At 42.8% G+C, this 21,410-nt stretch overlaps 1 protein-coding gene across 1 annotated transcript in view; it reads right to left on the reverse strand.

Annotated features, from left to right (window-relative positions):
* The window catches only part of ARFIP1 (ADP ribosylation factor interacting protein 1), a 77,717-nt gene extending 68,291 nt beyond the window's left edge, over window positions 1-9,426 (reverse strand). Inside the window, 2 exon segments of the mRNA XM_030563516.1 lie at window positions 929-1,030; window positions 9,330-9,426. Of these exon segments, the coding sequence (XP_030419376.1) occupies window positions 929-1,030; window positions 9,330-9,407 (180 nt within the window). The 5' untranslated portion in view covers window positions 9,408-9,426.
* Window positions 9,427-21,410: the final 11,984 nt, after the last annotated feature.

A 21,410-nucleotide genomic window follows, 5' to 3' on the forward strand; every position in this document is an offset into this window, starting at 1 on the left:
ATCTGTGTAATGGGAGACATTCTACTTTCAACTCAACCCCAGTAGTAACTGTAGTTGGAATTAGGGTGAATTTATACGCAGAAATAATACAAATCTGTAAGTACTTACATTTTCTTAAGTCTCTACTAGAAACACTTAAAAGTACTAAACATATTTACAGATGTATCTTAACGAAATGCTTCAGGGTGAACAAGACAACCTAGTAGTCCAGAAGGCTATCCAAACTAACGTTAGTAAGCTCAAATTTTTATCATATTTCTGTCTGTTTAATAAACCACTAGAATGATTTTCCATTTAATTTCTTTGAACAAATGCAAGCCTGCAGGCATCTTTATGTAGCACAGTGATACTCAGACTGAGGCCTGCAAGCTGCAAGTGACTCTTTAATGTGTCTCCTGCAGCTCTTTTGCAGCACATGATATTAAAACACTGTGTGACTTAATTATTCACCAGTCTAAATTATAAACCTATCAGGATGCTTTTACTATGTTATTAACCCATTGTAGTTGATAAAATAATACTTGGCCAGTCATTTTGCTGAGAGAATAAGGATATATAAAAACTAAGTATTTCCCATCATATTGTTTAAATATGACTACATATTACTATAGTAAATGAAACAATGAATTCACACTATTGTGGCATTTTGGGAAATGCTGATCGCTAAGTTGGCTCCTGAACAACTGAGGACTGAGTAGCACTGAGGTAGTGGTTTGTAGTCTAACCTTCTCCTCAACTACAAGAATAGGTATATGTTCACCTCTGACATGATAAAATATTAACCAAACTAGCCTTCTGTGAGCCCTAGGGAATCAACCCAGGCCAGATTCTGTTTATTACATATTACCTTGTAATCTCAGCATTTCATTAATTGGATTTCTGATAGTGATTTAGTAGTAATTAACAACACTGAAGAAATTCTTTTTACCCTGTTAAAACTGCGTTCACGTGAATCTTCAAGCTCTCCATTACTGGTCACAGGAATTTCTGCTGCTGAATTTTTGGGAGACTCTTGAGCCATTGCAAACTCCTACAGTGTAAAAAGAAACAGGTTAGTATTTGCCAATACACCAGAGTGACTAGAATATTATAAAAGTGCTCAACAGAAAATTTAACAATTAATTTTACATATCAGCTGCTGTTACAAAATGGAAATCTAATTCTAACATTTCATTGATACAAAAACTGAACTCAGTCAGTATTTTAAATCACACAAAAACAAAGTCACTGTGTGTTAGATACTTTTTTGCAAGTTGTGTAACACAATTCCATAGTTAGGACCTGACCCATATCACAGTGTTGGGTAATTAAATAATGTCATTCAGTTTACAGAATCATAGAATATCAGGGTTGGAAGGGATCTCAGGAGGTCATGTAGTCCAATCCCCTGCTCAAAGCAGGACAAATTCCCAGACAGATTTTTGCCCAAGATCCCTACATGGTCCCCTCAAGGACTGAACTCACAGCCCTGGGTTTAGCAGGCAAATGCTCAAACCGCTGAGCTATCCCTCCCCCCATCTATATTTCTAGATAGAATCTGAAAGGTAGAATTAAATTCAGAAGGCCCTAAATAAATAATTATTTTGTACTTGTACATGTATGCACCCAGAGACAGATGGTACATCCAGCATCCGTCATATCTCACATATTCCAGAGTACTTAATGAAATGAGCCAAGCTTGAAAAACCCCACTCATCATAGCAAGCAGCATGGAAGAAGGAAGTGGCTTTAATCATCAATTGCTGCAGAATTTAAGTTCGTGTTTTTTAAAAAAAGTTATGATTCTAGCTCTTCTGTCGCAATGTGGAACAAATGTTACCAATGCAGTGCTGTCTTCTGGACCAAACAACAATAGCACTTCTGTTGCTGTTCATGGCTCTGCCAGAAGCAGCAGAGCCAAATCAACAATCAATACTTTTGCTACTCAGAAAGAATCATTTCAGCTTCACACTGCTGCTGCTTGGTAAAGCAGTAAGCCAGGGTTTCTCAAACTGGGGTGGCCACTTGAGTAGGGAAAGCACCTGGCAGGCCAGGCCGGTTTGTTCACCCGCCCTGTCCGCAGGTCCAGCCAACCGAGCTCCAACTGGCTGTGGATCACTGTTCCAAGCCAATGGGAGCTGCTGGAAGCAGCGCAGGCTGAGGGACATACTGGCCGCTGTTTGTAGCGGCTCCCACTGGCCCAGAGCAGCAATCCACAGCCAGTGGGAGCCGCCAGGGGCTTTCCCTACACAAGCTGCGACCTCAGTTTGAGAAACCCTGCAGTAAGCAATAGAAGACAGTTACTGGAACCATTTATGTGAAAGACAGACCCAAAGGAAAGGGGCTGAGGAAAGATCAAATTATTGAGTTCATCTTTTCCCACTCCAGCACAGCAGTTAGTTAAACAGTCCTGAAGAGACTAGACAAAAAGCATCTTATCTGTTCCATTAGCTAGGGGAAGGAAGACTACAATTTTAGACAACAAATTAAGCCTTCAAAAGGGTTAAAGGCCAGCATCTCTCCTGCCCCTCACACAGAAAACTTAGTGTAGTACAAAGATTTATTGACACTTGCGTGAGATGGCCTGCATAATCATACTGATAAAGCTTGTTGTCATATATATTTTCCTCTCTTCCATTGTTGTTTCAACTGTGTGGCTGACAGAATAAGTCTGGTTCAACATGGAATACTTCATTAATAACTTGAGACTCTCCCTAGACTCTGATAACCATTGATCCATTTTTTAACTAAGCTCTGAATGTGCATGTGTCTGAAGCATGGACTTTAATCCATGTGTTTCTCAGTCACCAGATGATTTTCAAAAGCAAATTAACATTATATGAATTACACTTGCATGCATAAAAAAAAAGAAAATCACTGACTATAGTAATGATTTTTCACACCACTCAGTCTTTTGAAGAAGAGATCATAATTTCATCCAACTGCAAATAACACAGTGGAAAGTGAAAGAGCAAAATGAGGGACCTGGGAATAAATATTTAGCTTCCCATGTGGATCAGGGAGTCCGTTGCATGAGCCACAAAGCAAGAACGTTAGCCATTAAGGATAGAAACATTAACTGTCCTTAAATTGGGTTAAAAATGTGCAAAGGTTTGCAAAGTGCTATGCTCTTGCAATACAATATACAAGATTTTGTGCAATATCTATAAAATTTGGTCTAGCAGCACCAATTTGCTTTAATAACCGTATACTTTTGAAAGACCTCATAGCTTACATTATTATCAATCTGTAACTGTAAGAACAGGGAAAGTGTGAAGACAAATGAAAAAATCCCTTAAATCCTGATGAAGTGTTGCTTTTGGAGGCGGTGGTGAGGGAGAAAGAAAGTATATTTCTGATTCTTAGCACTCTTGCTTACGAATTACGATCTTCCTTTCTTTTAGGAAAGTTATACAACACACTGCAAGCAGGTGTAAAGGGTCCAAGAAAATCTGAAGTTGTATATTTATAGTTTTATTCTCCATTTAAGCCACAAAGAATCAACTAATTTCCATATTTAACTAATCCTATACTTTTGAAAGACTTCTCACAACTTACATTGCTATCAAGCTGTAAGTGTAAAACAAAAAGGCTTTGATACCAGGCTTTTGAAAGAACTCTTATAAGCATTCAGAAATGAATTAGGAAGAGTAGATTACAGATACAGTAACTCCTCACTTAACGTTGTAGTTATGTTCCTGAAAAATGTGACTTTAAGCGAAACGATGTTAAGCAAATCCAATTTCCCCATAAGAATTAACGTAAATAAGGGGGTTAGGTTCCAGGGAAATTTTTTTAACCCGACCAAAAAAAAAAAATGATATTTTTTGTGTGTGTTGATATATATATGTTTTCAACAAACAATTTAATCCTGGTACACAGTGATGATGATTGTGAAGCTTGGTTGAGGTGGAGGAACCAGAGGGTGGGATATTTCCCTTACTGCTAAATGATGAAATAGCAGTTGGCTGAGCCCTCAAGGGTTAACTCTCTCACTCTGCAAGGCAGCAGTAATGGAGGGAGATACGTGCATTTCCCTTAAGTACACTGCCTTGTTAATTAGATCAGCTTGCTGAGACTGCAGCCCTGGTGTGTCCCTCCTGCTCTGTGGAAGATGGGGTAAGCAGGATGCAGGAGCAGAGGGGAGGGAGACACCCTGACATTAGCCCTCATCTTCCTTCCCTCCTCCCCGGCACAGCAAGCAGGCGACTTGGGGAGCAGCTCCAAGGCAGAGGGCAGGAGCAGCACATGGCAATGGGGGCTGGGACACAGCTGAACTGCAGGCAGCTGCTGCACAGGGAACTTAGGAGAGTGGGGAGCTGATAGGGGGCTGCCGGTCCACCCTGGTTCCAAGCCCCCACCAGCTCGCTCCAATGGGTTGCTCTTCCTGCAAGCAGGTAGATGAAAGAGGCAGCTGCCAACGACGCTTATATTAAAGGGAGCATTAACACAACTTTGAAAGAGCATGTTTCAGCAACATAATGAAAAACCATTAAACGGGATGACTAAGTGAGGAATTACTATAATTTAAATCAACTATACATTCAGAAACACCTACTAAAAGCAGTATGCTACTGTCCAAAGCAAATTAGTGATTTTTGTGTTTGTTAAAGAATGTTGTCTTAAAGAAAAAGAAAAATATTTAGAAACATCCATTGAGACAGGAAATAAAGTTTCTGTTTTTGAATATTTCAGATTTTTGTTTATTTCAGGAAAGCTCTTTGGGCTGGGGGAAGGAAAAAGACAATTTCCATCATCACTGCAAAAAGTTAGTTACGGTATTTGGATTTTTCCTCCAAATTAGTTAGAAGAAATCAGTTTCAAAATCCTTGAGATCCAGAATATTTACAAATCCTTGAGTTGGGACAGTCTAAGGCCAACATGAGAAATATATGGGTACTGAATAGCAGCTGATCTATTTATCTGAGCACTGGAACTGGCTGTGTTCACAAAACAAAGGTTTAAGCAAAAAAAAAATATAAGTGAATATATCTTTCAGAAATCTATTAACATGGTTGTGATCATCACATTTACATCAGGAAAATAAAACTTTTTCTGTCAAGATTATCCAATAGACTCAGCTGATTAAATGACATAGCTCTTTCAGGACAGGGGCTGCCTTTATTTTGGGCCTTACAGTATCTAGCACATTGACACTGAATAATAAGCAGCCTCAAAAATACAAAATAACAGGTTATTTTTAATTGATCCTTTAAAGGTTCTATAAAGTAAACTGTGAAATTATACATCTTTAACCAAGTGAATTATGAAGCATAACAAAAAAATCCACTAGACTTAAATATATTTGGATTTTAGGTTCAGACAACCAACTAGGTAAAACAGTCCAACACCAAAGCAAAAAAAAAAAAAAAAAAAAAAAAAAAAACAAAAAGCACCTTCACTTCAACTGTGCATGTCCATAAAGCATCACATGGTGCTTGTTTCCACCTGCGAGAGTCACGTCAAAAGCTAAGACATGCACTAAATGCTTTCCCACCACCTTTCCAGATAAACAATTACTGTGGTTGTTACAAGGATGTTATTCAATGGTCAGTGGGAGGGAAGATGATCCATGCAACAATGAACGGGGGAAGATGGGGGTGGGGGGGAAGATACGTGCCACAAAAACACTGTTGCTATTAAGATGTGATGCATATGATGAACAAGTTTAAGAATTCCTGTCCCATATGAAATCTTTGTGGCCAATCAAAAAGTGCAGTCTAGTTCTATTGAGATTTGACAAATATCCATCCATAAACTGCACACCTTAAGTTACTGTACAAAATCATTTGTCCTTTAACAGTAATGAGATGGAAATGAGATTTACAATATAGTGAACTATCTGAAGGTGCCCTTATGTAGCGTGCGCACACACACACACACACACACACGCATAGTGTCTCCTTGCTCAGGAAGTATACATATAGGGAGCACTGATGCATTTTATCCTGCCTTGCTATCATAGTAGAAGGGAAGTAATTTTTGTCCTCATTCTATTGGAATTCGTGTTTGTTTTTGTTGTTTTTTTAATTGATTTATAGAACTCTAATGACTCTATTCAAAAATACAACTGCCAGAGTTACTTGGGGGCCATACACAAAGCAGTGCAGGTCTCAGAGCACAAACCCAGTTTGTGGGAACAGTTCAGTTTTTAAGCTGGAGAGAATGGCTTCCTCCTTTGTTATATTTGATGTGCATGTGCTGTTGTGAATATTTAACCCTTTTTTTTGGCACCATGTCCCTACTTACCTTGGTTATATGCATAACAGTAATTTGTTAGTTTATCTTTTCCTACTCTGAAAAAGTGTTACTTTCTCTTTTGTAATAAATACATACAACATAATAGAGTGAAAATTGCACATACCCTGATTTGGAGGGTATAACCAAGACGTTCAGGTATCACAGTAATGGTCATCTACATACAATCCCTAAATAGTGTTAGTAGAACAAGTCCTTTTCTATGGAAATTATATTGTACTAGAGACTTTAGGTCATGGGATTTAAGTAGATTTATTTCAGCTTGCTGAAAATTTATCAAAGCGCTGAAAATATTTACTGTCACAGATGCAATATCCTGCACCATCCCAACTTTGCTTCAGATTTCTGAAGCAGAAGGGTACAAGAATGCTATGAAGATAGCAAGATACCATGTATGACAGACACCTTAGAAATATTTAAAGTAGACTCAGTATTTTCAGCCTTTAGGGGAGTTTGAGAGAAAAATAAGAACAACATGCAATTCAAACTGCATCCTCTTATTAATGCTCAATACAGCCAGCCCTTCTTTGCAAATATTATCACTTGAATTCCCTCTCCTGGAAATCCTCACATTTTCCCGAAACGGATCACGCATTTTCCAAACAAACCTTCCAGTTTTACAATAGTGTATGTCCAGTGTATAGAGATTAGTAAGTTTTTCCATGCTGTGTCCCTCTTAAAAAACAAACAAACAAACAAAAACAAACCCAACAATGTTTATTGGGTGAATATGTAGCTAAAAATACATTAAGGTGCACCACACAAGCCCTATGGCTCTTCAGTACATATTTAAGGTGTGTTTTAAATGCATTAGAAGTACTTGGTGGATAGACAGATAATCTGTCCCACTCCTATGAAAGAACATTGGGCACAGAGATGCAAATCACTTGCCAAAATTAAGCTTTATTTTAAGAAACCTATAAACAACTCAACTGTTTTTAAAAATTGCTCCAGAACTGAACTCTCATACACTAAGTCTCCATACAGACCAAGTTATGATAGAATTATGACCTGCTTCAACTTGAAATAGAATATAATCGGTTATATTGGCAAGATGGCTCCAATTGTTTCTATATGTGATACTGCAGTTTCTGGACAAGTCAAAATACTTTGTTATCCTATCAACTGTGCAAGAGACTATATTCTTCATATAGATAGTTAGGTTGAGGTTAGAAGAAGTGGGAGTTGTTCCATATTGTCATGCAAGAAACATGAGTTTAATAGTAAGCACATTTTGGATTACCAACAATTTGAGCATTAAATATTTTGCTCAAATGCCTTCCATCAAAGACTTTGTCACTTTACTCATATTAATGAATTAAGCCTCTCAATTACTATTATATTGATGGTAGAACTGAAGTACAGTCATGTTACCTGACTTGCCCCAAACAATATATGAAGTCTGTGGCAAAAAAACAGGAAGCAAAACAGTATGAAGTGGATGTATTTTGTGGAGATTTTCAGGGGGGAAAAACCAAAATGCATCACAAAAAATATGAGCAAAATCCCAATCTCAGTGGAGAGTAATTTTTTGTGCAGCAGTGGGGGGGGGGGTGGCAGAGTCAGAGTATTTGAGCAACTGAAAAGGTTCTGAAGAGTTCTGTGAAATCACAAACTTTTGCATGAACTAAATGCTAAAGAGGGATCTAGATTAAATAGGGTCCCATTTTAAATTTTAAAATGGCTACTTTAATCCAAGACAAATATATGTAATCAAAGTAATTTAATCATTCTTTAATTACCATATTCTCTCTTTTGTCTATTAATTTAACTATATTACAAACTGAGGGTGAAATTCAGAAACAGTGCCTACCTAATGAGGTTATTAGTCCACAGATAATACACATCTGTTCTTTGAACCAACAGGGAAACTCTAGAATAGACACATTTAGAAGCACATTCATTTTGTAACAGTTTTGCCTATCAACTGATGCACTCTTTTTTCTAAATTGTATTTGGCCCATTGTGTGATGGGGAAAATGTGTTCAACAAAATCAACTGATTCACTATGGAAGCACCTTTATACACAGTTGGGCGCCCACTCAAATTCCCAAATCCTTTATGAGTCAGTGTTTGACAAGTACTTCCACTTTGTGGTCAAAGCCATGCCTGCATCAAGGGAGACTATTGCACAAGTTCCTTGGCTTTTTGCCACCAACTTTGCAAGATGAAATGATCTCCGAAGAATTGAATTAAAAGTGCATTTTAGGTAATGGAAAGAAAAATATAAAAATTAAGTGTATTTTTAAAGTTTCTTGAGTTAACTCAAACTATTCCACTGAGGTAATTCTATGGACAATATTAATTATCTTCCCATGTCAGCTACATGTGAAAGGGATTGCAGTACATCCCACCAGTGACAATGGGATGTGCACTATGCATTTGCCCAAATTCTTCAGACTGATAAGTATTACGAGACATACATAAGATGACTACACAGAATGAATGTTATTTATCCCCTCAAGAAGGTCTTTTCTTTCAGTGTCAAAAGAAAATTTTCCCTAAGGTTTTTATTTTTATTTTTTTACATCTTGTCCAAACTCAATAATATTTTAGTCCTTTGACTAACAATGTCCAATATAGCCCTTTTCATCCTGAAGGATGGCAAAATTTACTACCTTAAATCATCAACTACAAGTGGTCAGATTCTCTGTTTTAGTTTTCACTCTATGCGATGTCCCCTCCTACTCTATCATGCTGAGGAACTAATCCAGGCAGACTGAGGAAAGATCATCATCTTTTTAAATTACGAGTGCCCCTTCCTGCAGTACCTGTGTGTTCCTTCTAATCCCCATCCCACCTAAACCCATTTAGCTCATACAATCAAATAGTAGCACAGCACAGCAGGAAAGTTGCTGGCTGAAGTGATCCTGAATTATGGACTAAATTTAGTTTCACTGCTTCAGATGCAACAGAACAATCGGAAACCGGACCCAAAGTTAAAAAGGCCAGAATATAAATCTAGCAGCACCACATGCATGGGTGCACACCCAAGAATTTTATTATGCATTGCATTATGCATTTTTGGGTAGTCTGAAACTGTTACCGGGATTGGTTGATTTTACAGTATTACACAAATATCACCCAATCACCTCAGAGTCAGACCGGACCTCTTCTGCGGCTGGATGAGATTCATCAACTGCTGTGGGATCGTTGCTGTGTCCTGACATATCTGAAAACGAAATATGTTGAGCATGCATTAATTCTTATGCAAGTGATTATATGTTGTACCTTACAGACATTACTGATGAAAAATAGTGAACTTTCAGAAAATATTAATGCCATGCTCCTTCTGCATTAAAATGTAATTCTTCTAAATTCACTATAGCTGCTGCTGTATAGTAGAATATTTTATAAAAGTCAAAGGGACAGTATCACTAGCCAGTTTTTAGCAGATTAATTAGTTTTATCTCTTAGCAGCCAGATATGTTCATAAGCACATTATAAGTATACAAGACAGTCAGCATGATTTTGGTGTCCACCACCTGGAAAACCACATAAAACATTAAGAGTATGTCTACACTGCAATGGAAGCCCAAGATTAATAGAAATCAAGAGAGTAAACACTTTGTTAACCTACAGCCTGAACACCTATACTCATTTGTAACCCCAGGTTGGGAACTGTTGAATCCTAGGTCCCAACCTGAGGCTCCAGAATCTACATTGCATTATGTGGGCCCCAGTCCAGTCACCCTTATCCCAGATTCCCTAGCACCCTCCCCTAAAATGTGGCCACTCTAGCCCTTTGTTCATGGTGCAATGTGACAAAAATGGTTTGTTCACTAAACTTGACTGTCCTGGACAAAGAAAGTCAGACATGGGGTTGTGGAATACTTTTGGCAGACTGCCAGAGCACAAGTCCAGTGGGGCTACATCTACACTGCAAAGAAATAAGGCTGTAACCCAGGGTCCTGACTTGACTCAAGCTCAGACCTTCTACCCCCGTGGGGTCCTGAGACTGTGGGTCTGACTCCCGGATTAGCACTGTGTGTGTGTAGACAGAAAGGGTGGTGGTGGGGAGGGAAGATTAGGCTTGATCCCGAGTTCAAACCCCTGGTCTTACATTACTATATAGACATACCTTAAGATGTTTTGAGGTAATAAGTGTTTAAGGCCATGTCTGCACTACAAACTTACGTCGACTCAAGGTATGTTGACATACAGCTGCTGTAATTAGTACATCATCATTTGTGCACATGCATACTTGACTCCTTGTGTTAGTGATGCATGTACTCACTAGCAGTGCTTGTGTCAATGCAGAATGTGGTGCACCATTGACAGGCATCCCGCTGTGCAACTCCCCACCATCAGCACACTGACTTTTGGGAAGTTTTGGCAATGTCGGATGGGGCAAAGTAAGTTATGCAGCAGTGACTGGGAGCATGCAAGCAACTTATCAGTTTGCAATTATTTCCATCCCATAACGGTATCAATATCCCATAATTTTTATGACTTTTTTCAAAATCCCACAAACCCGCATGGCCCTCCTGACTGTCCACCATCTCTGACAGAAGCATGGAGCCTGCACAGCTCTGCATTTTTGTCATGAACTTTGCAAGCAAAGGGTGTACAATCCTGTAGCATTTCCAAAGCTGCAAAAAGAACCAAATGAGTGGAGAGCATGAGGATTCCTTGGAGGACAGACTGCTGTGGGACATAATGAGAACCAATTCAAGGTTGTTGGTGGCATTCGAGCAGCTGCAGATGGTGAAGCACTGCTTCTGGGCCTGAGAATTTAGCACTGACTGGTAGGATCCCATCATAATGCACATTTGGGAAAATAAACATTGGCTGCAGAACCTCTGGCTGCACACGGCTACATTCCTAGATCTGTCCACTGAGCTTCCAGCAAAGGGACACAAAAACAAGAGCTGCACTGACAGCTGAGAAGCAAGAGGGATTGTACTGTGGAAACTCGAAATACCCGATTGCTGCTGGTCAGTTGGGAATCAATTTGGAGTAGGCAAATCCACCATGGGGGATGCAAGTGTGCAGGGCCATTAATCACATTCTGCTAAGCAGCACTGAGACCCTTGGCAATGTGCAGGACATAGTGGTCAGCTTCACAGCTATAGGGTTTCCAAACTGCAGTGGACAGACAGATGACACACATATCCCTATTTTGGCACAAGACCATCTTGTCACTGAGTACATCAACCGAAAGGATACTTTTTCTGTGGTTATGAAAGCACTGGTGCACCACCAGGAACGCTTCACCAACATCAACGTGGGCTCGTCAGGGAAGGTGCATGACCCTATATCTTAAGAACACAAAATGTTCAGAAAGCTACAAGCAGGGACTTCCTTTTCAGACCAGCGGATTACCATTGGGGAAATGCTGAAATGGCAATAGTGAATTGGGGAACCCAATCTACCCCTTGCTCATGAAGCCATACACCGGCCACCTTGACAGCATCAAGGAATGATTGACCCACCAGCTCAGCAGGTGCAGAATGACAGCCGAATGTGCCTATGCTCATTTGAAGAGTCAATGATGTCCATTCACAAGACTGGACCTCAGTGAAAAGATATCCCAATGGTTTAAGCTGCCTGCGTGCCCTTCAAATATCTATGAATAAATGGCAAAAGTGTCTGCCCATGATTGAGATGTATGATTGAGATGATAAAGGAGCACTCAAGGATGATAAGGCCATTGCAGAGAAACTAAATTAATTCTTTGCATCGGTCTTCACAGTTGAGGACATGAGGGAGATTTCCAAACCTGAGCCATTCTTTTTAAATGACAAATCTGAGCAACTGTCCCAGACTGAGGTGTCATTAGAGAAGGCTTTGGAACAAACTGATAAACTAAACAGTAAGAAGTCACCAGGACCAGATGGTATTCACCCAAGAGTTCTAAAGGAACTAAAATGTGAAATTGGTGGACTATTAACTATCATCTGTAACCTACCATTTAAATTAGCTTCTGTACCAAACGACTGGAGGATAGCTAATGTGATGCTAATTTTTAAAAAGGACTCTGGAGGAAACTCTGGCAATTACAGGCAGGTAAGCCTAACTTCAGTATTGGGCAAACTGGTTGAAACTACAGTAAAGAACAAAATTGTCAGACACAGATTAACAATTTGTTGGGGAATAGTCAACACGGTTTTAGTAAAGGGAAATCATGCCTTACCAATCTACTAGAATTGTTTAAGGGGGTCAACAAGCATGTGGACAAGGGGGACTCACTGGATATAGTGTACTTAGATTTTTCAGAAAGCCTTTGATAAGTCCCTCACCAAAGGCTCTTAAGAAAAGTAAGCAGTCATGGATAAGAGGGAAGGTCCTCTCATGGATTGGTAACCGGTTAAAAGACAGGAAACAAAAGGTAAGAATAAATGGCCAGTTTTCAGAATGGAGAGAGGTAAGTAGTGGTGTCCCCCAGGGGTCTGTACTGCTGGGACCGGTAATTAGTTGCTTTCAGAACTACTGAGCACCAAGCAGCATATGTTGTGAAATAATAAAGATGACTTGTGTTATAGAATAAAATTGTACTATTTGCAACAAAATCAGTGCAAAAGTTCTGAAATTTTAAATCTAATACATTATAAACTTAATAAACTTAATAATTAATATAACCAATTTGTGAAGAGGGAAAGAATATTCATGTCCATTTCAGCTACACATACACCAACCGTAGGTTTCACAGGTCTGTGTATGTGCAGCTGTGATTGTCTTTAATATATCCCAGGGTGTGGTTGTAGATGTAGTACACCAATCCCCGATACCACATGGAATGTTGAAGGGGGTGTATAAAGCGGCCCCAATATTGAATTCTCAATGGGCTACAGATGGAGGAGAGACCAGGATTGTTAAATGTGCAGGTCCATCAGAGTCTGCATTATTTTTGTTCGCTGCCTGAAAAGCCCCATTATGTCCTGATGCCTCTCTCACTCCTTTACCTGCTGGGACTCCTGGCCCTCTCTCCTCTCCACTCTTCCCTTCTTCAGGCTGTCCACTATGTTCATCCTCCGGACTCTGTGCTCACAGTTTCTCTTCTAATTTGCCATTAAACATTACTTCTTTCTCCATTATTTTGGAGAAGTCCCATGGCCTGTATTATACAGGAGGTCAGACAAGATAATCACAGAGATCCATTCTGGGCTTGCAATCACTGAACTGTCCCAAGTCTCAACCTTTTGAGCTAGCATGGAGAGGGGCCTGTAGCGGATACTACTGAGAATCAGACTACTGCCAAACAGCAGGAGCTCTGCATTCAGAGACTTATCAGACCATCATCTGGGTTATGTATAACAAACCCCTTTCAACCTTAGCCTCAAATCCCACATTTATGGTCAGTAAAGCGTGGAACAATGTCTGTGATAGCAGAAGAGCACAAACAACATATTCTGCACAAACTTCCCATGACTTTTACTGGTTTTGCGATCATTTATAAAGCAGAAGGTGCCAACAGCATTTTGGCCTTATATCTTTTTAAGTATGGTTCTACTTTGAACTGGACAAAAATGCCCAGTGTTACCAAGGTTCAACTTCCACCAGCAAACATACCTAGTTTACAAACCAAAAGGTGGGCTTTTAAAATGTCAAGCCCTTATTATTTATTACTATGATAGCACCTAGAGATCCCAAGCAAGACCAGGGAACCATTATTCTAGGCTGTAGAATAAATATAAAATTGAAGAACTGGAGTTATATTTCCTTAACCAAACTTCAACTAGGTGTTGTAAAAAAATGCCCTGACTAGCAGTAGCAGGAAGGCCTAGAAAATAATGAGTTTAAGACCAGAAGGAATGGAGTAGGGATGATGTCTGGTTCAAGTAACTAATGAGATACAGCAACAGTTCTCAAACAGTGGGTTGGAATCCCAGAGTGGGTCACAAGCCCATTGTAGTAGGATTGCTAGGGTTGGCTTAGACTTGCTGGGGCCTGTGGCCAAAGCCTGAGCCCCACCACCCAGGAAGCCCAGGGCCCAAGCCCCACCTCTCAGGGCCAAAGCCAAAGCCAAAGCCCATAGTGGTGAGGCTCGGGCTTTGGCTTTGGTCCCCTCTCCCCCCACAACCAGGACAGTGGGGCTCCGGCAGGGTCAGGGTTTGGTCCCCCCTCCTGGAGTTGTGTAGTCATTTTTGTTCTCAGAAGGGAGTCATGGTGCAAAGAAGGTTGAGAACACGACATAAAGGGATGTTCATGAAAAGAAGGCCTTCAATCAATAGGAGTGACTGCAGATGGGTTTAAATAAAACAAAAGGAATGTCTTAAGAGGAGCCAGCATGGGCCTTCCCATCTTGCATACCAGTGTTAACAGAAAGGAGGGGAAGAGATAAGGAGGAAAGACCTTGGGTAGAAAGAGACTGTAAATCTTACCTGGATTAAACGTGGAAATTAGGGTGAGCTGTCTCTAATTAGTTGTTTAGATAAAGTGGTAATTGGCTAGGGCATAATTTGCTTGTTGAAAGAAATAAAAAGAATTATGAATTTGAGGTTTCATTGTGAGACCCTACCTGATCATGCTGGAGCATGTCAGGATGACATGGTTTTCCCTAGGTCTGGCCTGGTGGGAAGCATCTTGGTCACATGCTTAAGAACACTTTGGCCATGGCTACACTTACAGTTCTGCAGCGCTGGTAGTTACAGCTGTGTTCGTACAGCTGTGTAGGGCCAGCGCTGCAGTGTGACCACATTTGCAGCACTTGCAGCGCTGTTGGGAGTGGTGCATTGTGGGCAGCTATCCCACAAAGCACCTCCCATTTTGGCGCTGTGGCTTGTGGGAAGGGGACGGAAGGGTGCGGGTCTTTCCACTTCCTGTTCCAACGCCCTGTGGTGCTTTGCTACACATTCCAAGCAGTTTGGCGCCATTGTGAGTCTGCAGCGCGATTTCTGTTACAAATGGAGCCCGAGCTGCTGAGGACCTTGCTGATGAATGTTGCCAGCACATCACGCATGGCAGTGGAGCTATTCCTTCAGCTGCAAAGTGACAGTGAGGAGTCAGACGATGATATTGATTCGCCTGACGCTCAAGACAGTAAATTGCTTGTGGCAGTAACAGACGTGCTCAGCACCGTGGAATGGCGCCTTTGGGCTCGGGAAACGAGCACTGAGTGGTGGGATCACATCGTCCTGCAAGTCTGGGATGATGAGCAGTGGCTGCAGAACTTCTGGATGAGAAAAGCCACTTTCATGGGACTGTGTGCTGAGCTCGCCCCTACCCTGCGGTGCAGGGACACGAGATTGAGAGCTGCCCTGCCAGTGGAGAAGCGGGTGGCTATTGCAATCTGGAAGCTGGCAACTCCAGACAGCTACCGATCGGTGGCGAACCAGTTTGGAATGGGAAAGTCCACCGTTGGAATAGTGCTGATGCAAGTTTGCACAGCCATTAATCGCACCCTGCTAAGAACTGTGACTCTGGGGAACGTGCAGGACATTGTGGATGGCTTTGCACAAATGGGTTTCCCTAACTGTGGAGGGGCAATAGATGGGACGCATATTCCTATTCTGGCACCACCCCACCTGGCATCAGAGTACATTAATCGCAAGGGGTATTTCTCCGTGGTTCTCCAAGCACTTGTGGATCACCGTGGGCGTTTCACTGACATTTACTCAAGATGGCCTGGAAAGGTGCATGATGCACGCATCTTTCGGAACAGTGCCATGTTCAGGCCGGGACTTTTTTCCCAGACCGCAAGATCACAGTAGGGGACGTCGAAATGCCCACTGTGATCCTTGGAGACCCCGCTTACCCCTTAATGCCATGGCTCATGAAACCGTATACAGGGAAGCTTGACAGGAGCAAGGACCAGTTCAACTACAGGCTGAGCCGGTGCAGAATGACTGTGCTTTTGGCCGTTTGAAAGCCCGCTGGCGTTGTCTTATGGGAAGCTAGATTGGGGGAAAGCAGCATCTCCGCTGTTATATCCGCGTGCTGTACCCTCCATAATATTTGTGAAGGGAAGGGTGAAAGATTCACTGAGGAATGGACCTCCGAGGTTCAACGCCTAGAGGCTGAATTTGCACAGCCAGAGAGCAGGGCTACTAGAGAGTCCCAGCAAAGGGCTTCAACGATTAGAGATGCCTTAAGGGAGCAATTTGATGCTGAGAGCCAACAGTAATGTTTGGTACCTTTGCTGTGCTCGTTTTTCCCTGGGGTACAGTATTACCACTTTCTGCAATAATAAAAACTATTGTAAAAGCCATGAATCCTTTATTCAAAATACAGTACATAAAAGGGTAGGGGGGTAGGAGGGTGGACTGTACATTCATAGGTTTGAATATGTCCTGTTTGGATTGCTGTTCAATGTCTGCTGCACTTCAGGATTAATATGCTGCAGCGTCATGGTGGTGGAATGCACAGAGTAAGGATTGTAGTTAACAGGGCTGGTAGGTGATCGTACAGGTGTTGGGGCAGCTGGGGGTAGTAAGAAACAGGCTGCTGGAGAAGGGTGTTTTGTGCAAATACTGGGGAACAAGAAAGAGAGCTTTGGGAGGGGTGTGGGTTACCACGGTACAGATCTGCCTGCACAGCTACGAGAGACTGGAAAGAGTCAGTTTGGCGAGCCAGGAGGCTTATCAACTGCTTCGAGGTTTTTTCTGGTAGCCAATTCCTTTCTCCTGCTTTGTGTTTGCCTCCACTCATGCATTTTCTCTCTCCATTCCTGCGTCTTCCTACTTTCTCTGGCGTACTGATTCATAACTGCTTTGATCAATTCTTCTTTTGATTTTCGCGGATTTTTCCTCAAGTTCTGCAAGCGATGGGCAGGCGGTGATCCGGCTGCATTATTCAAGGTCACTTAAAAAAACATAGATAGAAACATGTAATACGCAGAGGCTACATTGTTTATTATCACACAGTCAGTGAAGGAGTTTGTAGACTTTTTGTAGCATCATTCCCACATACCTAACATAGCACAGAGAGGCCACAGAAGCAAAGGCATGGCGAGCAATGGGGTGAGTGTTTCTGCCCCGACTTCACCTGGGAAGGGGAACTGCCTGATGGCTCACTGGGGTTTCTCTGCACTGGGTAGAGGAGGGAGCTGGGGGCCTGCACAGGGGACAGGAGAGAACAGGAAGCTGCCGACCTGCAAGGGGGGAGGGGGGGACCGCGAAGCTGCCGACCTGCAAGGGGGGGGGCCGCGAAGCTGCCGACCTGCAAGGGGGGGGGCCGCGAAGCTGCCGACCTGCACTGAGCAGTATCCCTACATTCTCAACAGGGTTTCCTACTGCCAGATATATCACTGCTGCGTGTTACCTGGGAAGAGAGGGAGGGTCTTCTACAGCAATGTGGATTCCGCCCTGGTCCCTATGCAGCTTGCCTGTGTGCAGCAATGGTCCCCCCACCCCTCGCGGCACAGTGGCTCGGACGAGTTAGCCTGACCGGGACAAGGACCACGGTGGCTCTCCCTATAAACTTGTGCAAGCACATTGCCCACGCTCTGGCTGCAAGTTTTCAAGAGATTACCGAGGCCGATTACAGAGACGTGATAGAGCAAATCAATGGGCTATTCCACATTTAGGCATGCATGTAGGCAGCCATAACCCCAACCCTCCTCTCCCAAAACATAAAATCTGCTTACCCGGAACACGCTCCTCTGCTTCTTCCTCACCAGAAACTTCCAGCTGCTGCGACTGGCTAGCCTCCTCCTGGCTTGAGAAGAGCTCCTGGCTGCATGCCTCCTGGGACTCTGGGGTGTCTCCCTCCACCCCAGTAGCCTGACTCTCGGCTTCCTCTACCCCCTCCCCCACTTCTCCCTGCTCTGAACTCTCCATCGTGCTCCTCGGATTGGCAATGGGGTCACACCCAAGTATGGCATCCAGCTCCTTGTAAAAACGGCAGGTCGTGGGGGCAGCTCCTGAGCGGCGATTTCCCTCACGGGCTTTGCAATAGGCACTGCGCAGCTCCTTTATTTTTACCCTGCACTGCAACGTGCCCCGTTCATGGCCCCTTAGCAGCAAGGACTTTGATATCTGCCCATAGGTATCATAATTTCTCCGGCTGGAGCGCAGCTGTGATTGCACAGCTTCCTCACCCCAAACACTGATGAGGTCCTGCAGCTCGGAACTGTTCCATGCTGGGGTTCGTTTGGGGCATGGAGGCATGGTCGCTGATTGATTGATTGATTGCACTCCACACCTGGCTGAGCAAACAGGAAGGGGATTTTTAAAATTCCCGGGGCATTTAAAGGGGGGGTCAGCTGAGCCCAGGGCAGTGGAGTGTGAAACGATTACCAGAGTGGCTGAAAAGGTATGCTGGGATACCTCCTTATACCCCGGAGGCCAATAAAAGTGCTGTTGGTGTCCACACTTGATGACCAGCGCTGCATCACCAGGGCTGGAATAGCTACACCCGAGGCAGACCAGGTGTACAGCCAGCACTGCAACCAGGGAGTTGCAGCGCTGGCTGTGGTTTGCAAGTGTGGCCACATCCTGAGTTGCAGCGCTGTAACCCCCTCACCAGCGCTGCAACTCTCCAGTGTAGCCAACCCCTGAGTTACTATATTGGGTGCAGTAACTGCTTATTTTATAGGCTGTTAGATGCGTTTAGAGCAATTGTATAAAATATCATTTGACCACTGGACTTAAAAGGAATTTATAGTTAAATTAGTGTTTTGTGGTCTCCCATATTAATAATTCCAGCACAGGCACTATACATAGAATAAGACGGCCCCTGTCCTGAAACAGTTATTGTCTAAACAGACAGGAGATAAAGGGTTGATGGAAGGGATATAACATACAAGTAGGATGAATAATGTGATGGTCTGCAATTGGCATGGTAGTTCCAAAATCTATATTTTGTTAGGGTTTTTTAATATTTGGGGTGAAGTTTTTGGCAATATGTCATACTCTGGGAGTGCAATTCAGATCAGTGAAAGGGTGTGTCACTTATTGTATTATAACCCTGAGTGACCCAAAATGCTTCTGCTACTAGTGTTTCCCTATCTGGGACACACATAGCCAGCAGGCACTTTGCACTCTGTACACTGTACAGCTCTCATTCAACTGCTTCGAGTCCAACAGCCTGCAGAAGTTATCACAGACTTTACCAGACTTGTGACCCTAACACTACCCCAGTCCTGATCTTCCCCTAGACTCATACACTCTGATATGTCCAGCCCTCTCCTCCAACATTCAGAGCAGGGGTCGGCAACCTACGGCACAGGTGCCAAAGGTGGCATGCAAGCCGATTTTTAATGGCACGTGCTCTTCTGGGGTTCCGGCTGCTGCCCTGTTGCCAGCCAGGATCCTGGCCGCTGGCCCCCCTCAGCCTGCTACCGGCCTGGGGTTCTGCTCACTGAGGCCATCAGGAGGCTGCGTGGGGCCGGAGGCTGGGACCTCGAATGGCAAGAGGCCGGTAGCCAGAAACTCAGACCGGCAGCCAAAACCCCAGACCGGCAGCCGGCTGAGTACCACTGGCACCCCAGACTGGCAGCAGACTGACCCACTCAGCCTGCCGCCAGCCCTGCTCAGCCCGCCGCTGGCTGAGTAAATAGAACCACAGACCGGCAGCGGGCTGAGCAGGACCAGCGACTGGACCCCAGACTAGCAGAGTGCTGAGCGGGGCTGGTGGCTGGAACCCCAGACAACGATTCCAGGGAAGGATCACACTAAATTGATAAGATCTCCATTTTAGTTTTATTTTAAATAAAAGCTAGTTAAATATTTTTAAAACCTTATTTATTTTAAACACAATAGCTTATTTATATAATATAGACAGAGAGAGAGAAAGACCTTCTACAAATGTTAAGACACAGGAAATCTTAAGTTACTGTGAATTTGGCACACCACTTCTGAAAGGTTGCTGACCCCTGGTTCAGAGGAACAGTAAGATCCAGTTGCTCCTTGAAGGAGACAAAATGCAACAGCCTGCAACTTTAACTGGATTTAACATTCACTTTGGTACAGACACAGCACTGTTGGTTTATATGAACAATAAAATAATAGAAGATAGGATTTTAAGTGAGTTTAAGTATAAGATGAAGTTAGAAATACAGAAGCAAATAAAAGTGCTAATACTCGTAAAAGTCTAAAACTTAATCTAGCAGGGTTTGTTTGGTTCAGGCTTTGTTCAAGTCAGTCTCTCTTCTAGAGAGAGAAAGATATGGGTTCCTTTGTTTTCTTAGGTTAATACATTTGAGATTTTCTGCCCCTTTCTCTTATAGTCCAATGAACCTTTGAAATGGATTCTTCTGAAGGTCACGCCTTACAATAAAGTTTATTCAAGAAATGAGGAAGATGAGATGGAGCCTGGTGGTGAAGGAGGCTCCATGCTCTATTCCCTCCCCGCTTTCTCCCCCCCGACATAGCTGGAGTTTGCTAAATTGGACATTGTTCAGTTTCCTGCACTCTCCTTCCCCATTCGCACCAACTGTCTTGATTGTTCTGTTTATTACTTCCATGTAAATTAAGATAAACAAACAATCCTTTGTTTAGGTTAGGCCTGTTTAACAACCTTTTCCTAAGCAGGGAGGGCTGCCTGGTTTCTTGTGGCCAGACCAGAGATCAGTAGGCAGAGCTGCATTATTCTCCATGTACCCCGTTGCTAGCCGGTGCTGCTCTTGCTCACTGGAAAGGCCTTTAGAAGACGACTGTTGCTCTCTTCTGTGTAATGTACCTGTACATAACATTTTCAAACAACTTTTCTTTAATGGTTTTTGATTGGTTTGTATCTTGTAGATTAGTTCCTAATAAAGTCCAGGACCATTAAAAAAAAAAAAAGTATCACAAGGGGGAATTCCCAACTAGACATATGATGTTGCTACATACATTTTACCATATTACTGACCAGTGAGTTATGAGTGTTCAGATGAAACCTCAACAGGTTTCTTTTGTACTAAGCGTGTAAGGGTGTGAATCACAGAGGACATTAGCTGAAAAGAGAAAAAGTTAAGTAGAGGAGAAACTGAAGGGAGGGGGAAAGAAGAGGTGTAGGAGGGGGCTGGTGGAATGAAGGTGAAGAGAAGAGATTGTGAGGAAACTGGAGCAAATATCCAGTCAGCAGAGAGGAAAAACATCCAAAGTAAAAGCTGCAAAAAACAGCCAGATACTTGTAACAGTGTCCAAAGTCCTAGCTGCAGCTGTTCCTCTCTACTCCTGCCAGCTCAGTTTCATTTGGCTTCTAAGTCTCTCTTCGCCACGCTCCTAAGGCTGTGAGGAGGGCAGCATGAGGAGCTATCTGCCCTGGCAAGCAGACTAAACTTGCAGACTAAAACTGGGTTCAGAGAT

Source organism: Gopherus evgoodei, chromosome 5 (assembly GCF_007399415.2).
Source record: "Gopherus evgoodei ecotype Sinaloan lineage chromosome 5, rGopEvg1_v1.p, whole genome shotgun sequence".
NCBI classification, from domain to species: Eukaryota; Metazoa; Chordata; order Testudines; family Testudinidae; genus Gopherus; species Gopherus evgoodei.